General features: G+C 40.7%; 1 protein-coding gene across 1 annotated transcript in view; it reads left to right on the forward strand.

The window, feature by feature from the left end:
- Positions 1 to 12,703, forward strand: part of NCKAP5 (NCK associated protein 5) — a 1,037,966-nt gene that overhangs the window by 978,290 nt on the left and 46,973 nt on the right. Inside the window, exon 16 of the mRNA XM_060151527.1 lies at positions 12,383 to 12,697. Coding sequence (XP_060007510.1) covers positions 12,383 to 12,697 — 315 coding nt within the window. The remainder of the gene's footprint in view (positions 1 to 12,382; positions 12,698 to 12,703) is intronic.

The following is a 12,703-nucleotide window of genomic DNA, read 5'->3' on the forward strand; positions in this document are numbered from 1 at the left end:
TAATCAAATGCATCAGGTCATGGACAATTTCTTTTAAATGTTTTCTCTACGAGCCGTCCCCAGGGAGCCTGTGTCTCCCTGCTCTCTGGGGCTGTTTCGGCCTTCTTTGGAACTGAGAATTTTTTTATGATTCCACTTTATCTCCATTTGCACCTTATTAGCTATACATCTTTGGGTTTTAGTGGGTTTTTTGGTTTTTGGGGTTTTTTTGTTTGTTTGTTTTAGTGATTGAACTAATGTTTAAATGTAATTTAACTACATCTTTACCTTAGCACCGTCTATCTGTAATGTATCTATCTACATTACAGATTACTTTCTTATAACCCGTCTCACCCTTTATGCTATTGTATATTTTACTTCTACATATGTTAGAAAGCTTGCAATATGTTTTTATATTGGCTTTAGTGAATTATCTCCTAAAGAGATTAAAATATAAGAAAAATATACTTTATATAGCGTATACTTACCATTTCTTGCATTCTTCATTCTATTGTATACATCCAGATTTCTACCTGATACCTATTTTTCATCTGCTTGTGAAACTTCCCTTAATATCTTACACTAAACATTCTCTGGCAATGAATTCTCTCAGCTTTTGTTAGTTTGAAAAGCATATATTTTTTTCTTGGTTATTCAATTAGTTGAAAAGTTGATTAATTAGAATTAATTTTTAAAAGGTTGACAGGTTTTGTTTTGTTTCTTTCCCTCTCAAGACTTTAAAGATGTTATTTCATTCTCTTCTGGCTTATGTAGTTTCTGACATGAATTCTACTGTCAGTTTTATCTTTGTTCTGTAAAGTATCTTTTTTCTCAGTTGCTTTTAAGATTTTTGTCTTTATCACTGATATTCAGTAGTTTGATTATGATGAGCCTAAATGTCGTTTCCCTATGTTGGTTCCGGTTGAGGTTCATTGAGTCCCTTGGATTTGGGGTTTATAGTTTTTTATCAAATATGTACATTTTTGGTTATTACTTCACGTAATTTTTTCCCCTTTCTCTCTTTTCTTTCCTTCTGGGGCTCCGGTTATACATATTTAGACCATTTCATATTGACATCCAGGTCACTGATGGTCTATTTCTTTAAGTCTTTTTTCTCTATGTGTTTTATTTTGGATAATTTATTTTGTAATGTTTAAAAATTCACTGACCTTTCTTCCTGCTACATCTAATAGCTCTGCTAATCTGCTATTGATTCTGTATAGTGTATTTTTAAATTTAAATATAGTTTTTCCTGTCTACAATTTCCATTTGTTTTTTTTATTATTTCCTAATTATGTTCAAATTTTACTTTATATCTTTGTACATAGTTGTGACATCTACAGTATTTTTAAGTTCTTGTTTAATTTCATTATCTCTCATTACCGTGTCTGCTTCTGTTGATTAATTTCTCTCTTGAATATGGATCATATTGTCCTTCTTCTTTTCATGCCTGGTGGTGATTTTTAATTGGATGCCGGAGATTGTAAATTTTACATTGTTGAGTACTAGATTTCATTGTATTCCTGTAAAGACTGTTGTTCTTTATGTTGAGGTGCATTTAAGTTACTTGCAGATTATTTTCATTTTTCAAGGCTTCCTTTTATGTTTTGTTATGACGAATTCAAGGGAACCTTTTTTCTGGGAATAATTTAGCCTCACGACTATGGCTTGACCCTTCTTAGGACTGTACCGTGTGGTCCATGTTTTGGGAGGCCTATCCTCTCTGGATGGTGGAAATACAAACTATTTTCAGCCTTACGTGAGCTCATGAGATGATTCAACCTACTGCTTCATAGTCATTGCTTCTCTGACCTCATGCATTTCACCTCATGCATGTGCAGGTTAATACACAGCGGAAGACTATAGCGAAACCTCTGCTGTTATCATTTCTTTGCAATACATAGCCCTGCAAGTTCTAGCTGCCTAGACAGCCCCTTCCCTACCCCACCCACACGCCTGTGTTTACCTCTTCTTGAATTCAGCAGGCCCTCCAGACTCTGTTCATGTTTCTTCTCTCAGTGTTTCAGTCTGGAAACCATCACCGGGCAGTTGGCTACAGAGATTATAGAGCTCGCTTCATTTGTTTTCCTTGAGTCAGAGATCAAGTTTTATGTTGCCTGTTGTCTAATGTCTGAAAACAATGGTTAACAGTATATGCTGTTCCTGTTACAGTTGGTCATTAATGGACAGAAGCAAATATCTGTCTATATTTTTGACCATATTCATATCCTTTGGTCTGTTGGATTTCATCACTCCTTTATTATCTTCCTGTAGAAACAACCATGGAATATTGGAGAGTGGAGAGTGGCAGCTGAAATGGAAAGATAGGCTCATATCTGCTTCAGCCTTCTCTTCACCCATATTTCAGCTACAGTCACATAAAAGAAAAATAAATGATCCTTGAATATCCACTTAAAATAGATTAACTTATATTAATTAAAATCCTGAACCAAGCAAGTAAGGCATGTTAAAGTGAATTTTTTATTTAAAGTTTCAGGGTATGAAGACTTAAGCTTTTTTCCTTTCCACATACAATTTGAAAAATCATTAACATTGAATAAATATAGAGACAAATGGAGAAAAACATCTATGAGCTTTAAATTCTTATCTTTCTGGGGTCTTTTATTAAATATCTATAATTACAGTAATAAAAGAAAACTAAAATAATTTGTAATTTTAGAGTATATAAAATTTTAATTCAAAAAAATAGGTTAGGGACTTCCCTGGTGGTGCGGTGGTATAGAACCCGCCTGCCAATGCAGGGCACATGGGTTCTAGCCCTGGTCTGGGAAGATCCCACATGCCATGGAGCAGCTAAGCCTGTGCACTACCACTACTGAGCCTGCACTCTAGAGCCCACGAGCCACAACTACTGAGCCCACGAGCCACAACTACTGAGCCCGCATGCCACAACTACTGAAGCCCATGTGCCTAGAGCCCGTGCTCCACAACAAGAGAAGCCACCGCAGTGAGAAGCCCAGGCACCGCAATGAAGAGTAACCCCCCTTGCCGCAACTAGAGAAAGCCCACACCCAGCAACAAAGACCCAATGCAGCCAAAAATAAATAAATAAATAAAATAAAAAATTTTTAAATAAATAAATAAAATAGGCTAATAATACATAGGAGGACTTCCCTCGTGGTGCAGTGGTTAAGAATCCACCTGCCAATGCAGGGGACACGGCTTTGAGCCCTGGCCCGGGAAGATCCCACATGCCGCGGAGCAACCAAGCCCATGTACCACAACTATTGAGCCTGAGAGCCACAACTGCTGAGCCCGCGTGCCACAACTACTGAAGCCCACATGCCTAGAGCCCGTGCTCCACAACAAGAGAAGCCACCGCAATGAGAAGCCCATGCACCGCAACAAAGAGTAGCCCCCGCTCACCGCAACTAGAGAAAGCCACGCAGTAACAAAGAACCAAAGCAGCCAAAAATAAATAAAATAAATAAATTTAATAATACATAGGATGCTTTACCTCTTGTAAACATCTTTAATAAATTTTTTATGTGTTGCTAAATTGATAGATCTGAATCTCCTCATGCTTCTCTGTTTTTATACGTTTCCTACCAAGGAAAGCTATTTTGACTCTCTTCCTGCAGCCCCTTACCTCCAGTTTATTTTCCTTCCTCCCTTCCCTCACTTGCCTTATCAAAGCAGATGTTATCCAGGCAGGTAAAATGGAGAGCAGAGGCAGTGGTCCATATAATTCAGCAAACCCGATATGGAATTTTAGAGATTTAGAGAGACAGATTTACCTATGATAGCCATCTGTGTCTATCAGATTCACCAGATAATTGTTCAGCTTCTCACTTCCTTTTGGCAGGGCAGATAGAGATGGAGTGAAGCTAAGAGAGAGGGTAGATCATCGAACAGATACAAGGACAACCTTTTAGGATAAATACGCTGTATCTTCTCTAAGGGGAAATTGTGACTTACTAATTTGGGAATGTGATCTGAGAATGTAGTAAGTGTGTGAACCAAGGAGAATCAGTAAACATCATTTGTTTAGACCTTTAATATGCCTTTCATAAGCACCAGCACGAAAGTGGATTAAAAGAAGATACAAGCAAATAGCTAGATTATCATTAGATTGGGGAAAAAAAGTGGAGGATGGAGCAATTTTGTCATGGATACAGAATGAGCAGGGATAACAGGAAACAAAAGGGAGAGATAAATTGGCATTTCTTCAATTAGCAAAATGATGGACACAGATCAGGGCTGGAACCATAGTTGGTGTACATTTTTATGGTACTCTAGAAAGTTTTGCTAATAAAATTAAGGGCTTTCTTTTTTCCAATTAGAAAAATAGCTGAGGAGGACAAGACTTGACATATGGATAGGAAAGTGTTTCAGTGGTAATCATCACTCTGTGAGGAATTGGGAGGAATCTATGTTGTATTCTCGTCAACGAGGACTTTGACCTGGAAGTGGTGACTCCCAAAACAAGATGTAGCCATCTGGGATCCAAGTCTGTTCCTAGACCAGCTGACCAAGTCAAGCAAATACTGGTTTTTAAACTGTAGCGATCACGTTAGCCTACTCTTATATATCACAGTAAATATCACGTACAAATCTCACCACTGTTTTACAAGACAGGCATAGTGGCATAGCAAGACATGAAGGAGTTATGTGAAGGTCTCAAGATTTTTCAGTCTAGAAGAATAAGAGTCTAGAGATAATTATTAAAATTTGCAAAATCAGGAAGGGTTTGGAAAGTTGCATAACAAATCTCAGAATACTAGACCAAGAGCCATCCCCCACACCTTTGAAGAGGTCGTCTTAGTGTCAATCACAAGACGAAGCACATATTATAACGAACCTAAGGAATTTTTTCCTCAGGGTTTATACCAGATGAATAATTACATAAATTTAAGGAGGATTTCTATGAATTCGTGGTCTGCATGGGCATTTGGAACATATTTCTGACCTTTTCCAGTCTATATCCTTAAGTCACATCCCACTACAATATTTTATGTGATGCTACCACTGTCAGACAGAATATTGGGTTAACAGGATATCAACCCAGTCTGAGGTGACATGTCTTTTATATTGGTTTAAATAACTTGTCCTTCACCTTGACAAAGGAGTTTTATGATCTGCTTTTTTCTTTTTAAAAATTTTTGTCATATTAACTCCCTTCATTTTTTTCTCATATTTATTCCCTATGTACCAGTGTACCAGACCCCCGAAGTTCCAGTCTTCCTTTATGTCAAAGAGAACACAAGGGTTAGAAAATAAATTTACATTCTCCTATATAGTTTTCAAATCTCAGAAAGCTTAAATCCAGTTTGAACTTCTGAGTATTTACATGCATATTCTGAAGCTATCAAATTGAATTTACTCGTCCAGAAGGTCATCTTAATGCCACAGTCAAAAGTTACCCGATGTTTGTGAATAAATAGCCAATATAGTCATTTTGGACTACTTTAACAAAACCACAGGGTAAGCTTAGAATGAATAACCCACATTTAATTGATGAGGCTTTGGCAACAGACTTAGTTTTTCTTAGCTTATTTCAGCCATACAGATGAAGAGAAAGATGTGCAAATAAAGAGATCTGTTCTCCCATCTGTAGTTAAGCTTCTATTGCCAGTACCACACATAGCTTAAGATGTTTAGGAACCTGGAGAGAACTCATACAAAGACTTATTTCCACGACCAATTGCATTATAGGAAAGTATGCCAGTTAGTAATACAGTATGACTACTAAACACCCATGAGTTGCTCTTTCTGGCTGGTGAATTGTGTTGAGTCCTCATTCAACACAATTTGAAATTTTGTTCGGCTGAAAATTTGTAGGTATGATTAAAGTTCTCAAAGTAAAAATGAGCTTGGGTTTTAAAGTTTTCCGTTTTCCTAGGATTTACGAGTGTGGAAGAGGGGAAAAAAACAGTGATTACGGAAGCAGTTTGTTTGAATATATAAGAGAGCGTAGATCATTGCACAGAAGCAAGTGTAACCTTTTAGGATAGACTGAAAATCAGAGCTTACTAATTTGGGAATATTCCCTGAGAATGTAGCAAGTCTGTGAACAAAGGATAATTAGTAAACATCATTTGCTTAAGCTTTTTAAAAAGCCTTTCCGGTGCCTATTCCAAAATGGATTTCTTGGGAAAATGGACTCCATCTTTTCTATACATGAGGCAGCTTGCAACCAACTCCAAGTACTTTGCTCCATGTTTATAATCGTTCAATAACGATGTGATCAAGTAACCCCCAAGGAGATGGTTGCCACATGGTACTTGCTTAGGAAATAACTGGGGCAGTTGTTTAGTGAAATGTACGCAGGTGCTGCAGTAGAACACTGACCACACAGGGCAAGTTTGGTTTGTCTTCGATTCCAGACAGTGTGTGTATTATGTACCTGCAGGGGCCCTCACCTCTCCTTGACAACCCCTTCTGGAAACTTACAGAGTACCTACTTTGTAACGAGCATTATTACCAATGAGCTATGATTATATGATGTCAGGATCGTTTAAAAATTCCCTTGTTGTGACACAGCCAGCAGGTAGCCAAGCAGATCGTCAAGCCTAGTCTTTCCAACTCTGAAGCCTATTGTCTTTTCGCTTCATTCTTCTGAATATTTAGATGAACTTGGAACTCAAGTCGGGTTTGCTTAAGCCTGTCCTATATAATAATCTCTATGGACAGATACACTAATAATACCAAGAGTTTTGGTTTATACATTTAAGGAATTAAAGATTTGTGAGATAGGATCCGTGAAAAAAAATTGAGATACTTTAATCTGTAGAAGACTGAGGAAAAAATGAGTTAGTGGCCTTTCCCAAACACTCAAAATCAGTGCTAATACAGATTGCACTAACTTGGAAATTTATATTAACTGAAACAGTGCTGGAAGTAAGCTTTTCCCTTTGCAGCTATTTTAACTGTAGTGTTACAATGTAAATGAATAGTGTAAAACAAATTTGGAAGATGCAAGAAGAAGCCAATTAAGAGAACAAATTGTTTAAAAGAGAAAAACCTCACTGTTTTGTGTAAGGACATAAAAGAAGTCCCTGAGTAATCTCATCTGTTCACTACAAATGGCTCCCAGGAACTTGCCTCTGTGATAACTTGGTTCTTGTGCTACTGTGCGTGCTGATGTTAAACGTGATGCCGGCACTCAACTTGGCATCTACACTCCCTGAGGATGAGAGCAGGAGGAATGAGGCCAGACCTGGGACCTTCCAGCCCAGTGATGCTTTGAGGTAGGGGCGGGGGCCAAGGCGGATACTAAAGCCACATTCCCTGCACTATCCTTCGTCTTGGTCACTGACCCTTGCTCTAAGGGCTTGGAAGTATTAAGAAACCTGTCTTTAAAATATTCAATAATTCTGAATGATCTTATCCCCCCTGGCTATCTGAATTAATGAAGTCTGGCTGTATGAGAACTATAGCTGCACAGAAAAAGGAAGTCAGCTCTTTTCTCTGGTTGCTGAAGTGAGAACAAAAAAAAACAGCAGATTGGGATTTCAAAAGGAAAAGTTCATATTCAATTTAATTTCAGGAAGAATTTTCTAAAGATGAGAGCTTATTTCATCCACCTATTTTTTCATTACACTCCGTGCTAGCTATGTGTCAGGCTCTGTGCTGAGCGTGGGTGATGGCGAATAAATCAGGCACTCTCTCAGCCTATAGTTATCATCAGCTCTATTAGCATATAATTGCCATTCTGTAGAAAAAGGCGATGTAGAGTCAGGAACAGGCTTACGTGGGAATTCTGAAGAGATGGATAAAAACCAATCTGCCCCCAGGCTGCTAGCAGTCTAATAACACTTATTTTGAGAATTACTGCCATTTTCTGAATAATAGCTGTGTACCTGTTCCAGGCATCGTGCTATGTTTATTATGTGCTATGTAGCTAGTCCTCAGAGCGCCCCTGTGATGGAGGTTATATAATCTGATTTTCATATGAGGAACCTAAAGCCACCTGCTGGGGCACCTGATCCAGGAGCAGAGGGCTGATGCTCGCTGATGAGCTGAGTGGGGATTTTGTATTGCACATCCTGAGTTAACAGTTGAAAAACCCCTGGTTGAATTGTTTCTCCAAAGTGTCTTCTCTGCCACCATCCCACGCAGAACGTCCCCCATCTGGGCTGCCCTGCTCACCCTCTGCTGACTCATCCCCCACCCCGCTCAGGCACAATAAATCCCTCTTTACTGAAGCTCTGAGGCCAGACAGTATTCCTAACACAACGCTCTCAACATTCCTTCCAAAAAAGAAGGACCTAAAAATTCTCCTGTCAGCTGCTAACGGACTACAAGGCTGTCCATCTCCTTTCCTGCTGGAGGTATGCAAGATAATGCATCCAAGGGGACAGGAAAAGAAGGTCCCGAGTCCATTCTGTAAGGAAGAGATTCCCTACCATGCTGACGTGCCCTGAACGGACCCCAGGTGGGCTGAGACGTTGAGCCCTCAGCTCTCAGGTCGCGGGGGGTCCTGGGGCAGCTGGATGTGTGTCTTTGCTCTGTGTACCAGAACTTTAAAAGGACTGGGAAGCACTGCTGTAAGTCATCCCATGAAACACCTGGGGCCTGGTGGTGGTGATAAGTGAGAGAACTTCCCTTAAGAGACAGAAGGCAGATGGGATGACGAGAAGTCATCAGGGTAGGAGAAGTCATTAGTGACCTTGAAAGAATGAAACCCGCTGGTCCGTCTAGTGATCCAGCCCTTGAACTCATTAGCAAGGCCCTGTTGACAGCTGTTCTCACAGTCACAACGTGAACTTAAACATGTTGTGAGGTCAGAACTGAGTCAACTCATTCTGGATGCAAGGCTGGCTTGTCCCTTTGAACTTTATCTTTATCACGGCCATTCAATTATTTTGTGAGTTCTTATAATCCCCTGAGAAAAGAAACTGACTTCAAAAGTACAATATCTAACACTTCTTCAGATTACAGTATTTTTATGAACTGTAAGAAACTTACAGTGCCTGAAAGAAACTACATAAAGAAGGTGTCAGCATTTTCAGTATAAACTCTATTTCCAGAGGTTTATGCATTCTGGAGAAATTTGCTTGAGGGGGAAGCTTGGCATATGGTGTCTGAGTTCCTGACTGTCCATACCTCATTTCGTAGGTATTACGAGTGAGTCCTTCAAATTCACTGCATTTGGCATCTGTAATTTTTAGAAATAAAAAGGTGGCTTTAATAACAGGTGATTTCTGTGTTTAATGTCAGTGCACACAATTCTTAGAGGATCAAAGAACTCAGGAATACCGGAAGTCCTGTTTTATAGCTTCTGATTATGACAGTATCGTGGAGGGAAAGAAGGGAAAAGAAAATAGTATAAAGGGACAGATGCCAAGAAATGCTGGTGTCCTCAGAAGGGCACCAGAGTTAGACCTCCTTTATCTTTCTTCCTACCCCAGATTTCTCCCTGCCCTGTTTCCTGCCTGGTGTTACAGGCCAGGCCAACGTACATGGGCTTTAGTGTCTGGGGCCTTTCCCCAGAAAAATCACTGAAAAGGTTGCCAAGAATCCTACTTTGCTTTTTGAGTCTCCATTTGAAGGGGCTGGATTAACTCATAAAATACCTATAGGGGAGAGAGTTCTTAGACAAAGCCAAAAAAAGATTGCCCTTGCAGGCAATGCCTATCACCAGGGCCAGAGAGATGAGATAAATGCCAGAAAAACCCTGGCATGGGAGTCTACAGATGCAATCGATCCAAGAGGGTGGGGGAAGAGGTACCGGACAATTGTGGTTCTCGGGAACCGTGGAACTGTTAACTCCATCCTCAGGATGGGAGGTATGGGAACCAGCTGGAATTCAGGGCCAGCACCAGTTCCATAGGAGAAGCTGGGCGCACTGGCCAGAGGCGGGGGGCCCTTCTGTGCACTCTCAGCTCACAAGGCTGCCTCCGTGGCTGCTAACAGAGCAGACCCCACTTCTGGATCTACCTGAACTTTCTGGCAGAATCAGTATAGCTTGGTGGCTAAGAGCGTGGTCTCTGTATTTATGTAAGTCTGGATTCAAATCCAAGGCTCTTTATTTACAGCATACAGCCTTGGACCAGTTACCTTTTTGAGCCATGATTTCTCATTTGTAAATGGCAATGATAGTTCTTACCCTTTGAGGTTGAGAAGATGAAGGGATGATACAAAGAAAGCAGTGAACTCCTAGCTGCAGCGAAACTTGATGGTCCATTTTCACAAAAGGAAAAGAACCCCTAATGTTGCCATGTTGAGCATTCTTCTGTTCAGAGGTAGGCGTCCTGGAGATGCTGGGAGGAAATTATTATGGCAGGCAGCCTGGGGCACGTAGGGACTGACACATCTGTTACATCCCATGAATCTTTGATCCCCATCCCTGAAGACTGGGTCGATTCCGATCCACTTACTCCTGTGTGAGACTGAAATAGTTCAGACATTTAGAATTGCCCCCAGTACAACATATGGACATTGTCAAATATGAGGCGTGTCGTATGTCTAGGCTAACATGAAGGAAGGACACCAAATTCTGAATAAGAAGATCTTGCTTTTCTGGCATTGCCTTCCCATGCACACAGCTGATTATTTCTCCAAAAGGCTGTTTTGTAGCAATTGAGTCGGCTTAATTGAGGAGAAAATGAATAGAGAAGATAATGAATAATCTCGGAAGCTGGTTGAGAGGAGAGCTGACCAGGTGGAGGCCCTGAAATGAATGGAACTAAAACTTAGCCCTTGTGGTTCTGGGAAAGACCTCAGACTATAGCCATGTGACTCAGGGCCCCTGGAGTCCATGATCAGTCTTTGAGATCAGATGGCGTGTGAGATGGCTAAGTGGCATCATACTGGAGAAAGGGTATCTGTATCTTCCTACTAAATGTCCCTTTGGAGACTGAATCCTCTCTTTTGATAGGGACTTCATCTTTCTAGTGCTTCTAAAGCCAAGGACCAAAGCTACTAGAACCTATAAAAGCTAACTCTGTACCCACCCCCACCCCTTTGTTTTCACCTGAGTATTAGGAATTTCCCAGAATTCTAGTACTCAGAGCAGAGACGTTTTGAGGAGAAAGGTAGGGGAATGGTCAAATTCTGAAGTTCAGATACTAATTGGTGAGCATCAAATGAGATTGTGTGAGAAAGGTACTTAAGGATAAACTATTTACCTGTCAGATATCTACTGAAATCTAATAAATATACCTAGTGTTTTTTTATACGTCATCATTCATTATTTCTTTCATTCAGCTATCCTGCGGTGTGCTAGGCGTCATTCTAAATTCAAGAGGTTCCACAGTGAACGTATCTTTATTCTCACAGAAACTCTACAAGGAACCTGAGCCCTTGAGGGGTTAAGGATCTTACGTGGAGGGCTCTCACAATTAGTTATTAGCAGAGACCAGACTCCCATGCACCACTGAAATGTTAGCTGTCGAGCCTCTTGATACAAAGATCACAACATGGTCTATTATATTCCCCACCATGCCTAACACGGTGTTGTTGTGCCTCTTCCCCAGTCCTAGACTGATAAGATGCTAATACAAACTTTACTAAGGCTGTTTCACTCAGATTATCGTGTAAACAGGAGACTTTTGGGTGACAAGCGGATCTTGGAAGCTGTCTCATTGGCTTAGATAAACTACACCACATTTCAGGAATTCATTCTGTGATAATTTTTTCAGATATTGTATTTTTCTTGGATATAAAATGTTTTGAAGATGAGATGTAATTGGCAGAATATGTCACACATATGGTGAAATCAACTTGGTTTGTTTTAGGGAATGGTGGGAGCCCTGGGAATGACAAGAAATCCAAAGAGCACTGATGAGCTTTGTCGTTACATGAAGGCAGATGGAAAGACAGAAAGTGGCCCTATGACCTCCTCTGTGAGACCTCAGATGGCAGTTGAGTCATAGGAAGCCCACATGATAAGTGATGTACCTTTGGGGATGACCCTTATAGTATGTGAATTACTTGTCCTCACAGTCAAATGGAGAGGCCAGAGACTTAGTTAACTGCTGGCGGACGGTAATTCACGTAAGAGATGCACAACTGCCTTGGTTAGGGCATCACTTCAATGTGTTACGTGTGCTCATTACTCATCTTATTTCAGTTAATAAATGTTACCTAATTGATTGAAGTCATATGATTCCCAATTGAAATAAGGGTGATCAAAAATAATTTTTGGTCTCCAATGACCGTTCTTTTACCCTTATAACTCTAGAGAACCATGTACTTTGTATGTACACGTGACTCTTGCTGCCAGTAATGGCTAACCTTACTCCGTATTATGTTAAGGGAATATTTCCGCGTTCAATTAGATGTCTGTTTCATGCCACTCCCTGGAAATCTACTACACCCTTACGAGTATTTCTTCCTTCTAGATATCCCCTTTCCTCCAGACCAGATCCAAATGCCCATGATCCTTTTCTCCTTTTACGTGAGCAGTCTCTAATTCTCACTATGTTACTCTGTCTAGGAACGAACTGCCAGATGAGGACACTGGACAGTGGGATTGGAACCTTCCCGCTCCCAGACTCAGGAAACCGCTCAGCGGGACGGCACCTGTGCCAAGCAGACTCTCCCGATGACACTGAGCCCCTCCTGTCTCTCCAGCCAGCCCTTTGTGCAGCTTCTTCCATAAGAGCCCAGACCCTTGAACGAGAAGTGCCTTCCTCTGCAGACAGCCGGGGATCTAAAGACAACGCCATTGTTCATTCCACATCCGACCCCATCATGACTGCCAGAGGGATGCGACCTCTTCAGAGTCGCCTCCCCAAGCCAGCCTCCTCAGGTAAAA

This window comes from Lagenorhynchus albirostris, chromosome 6, assembly GCF_949774975.1.
Source record: "Lagenorhynchus albirostris chromosome 6, mLagAlb1.1, whole genome shotgun sequence".
Classification (NCBI taxonomy): Eukaryota; Metazoa; Chordata; class Mammalia; order Artiodactyla; family Delphinidae; genus Lagenorhynchus; species Lagenorhynchus albirostris.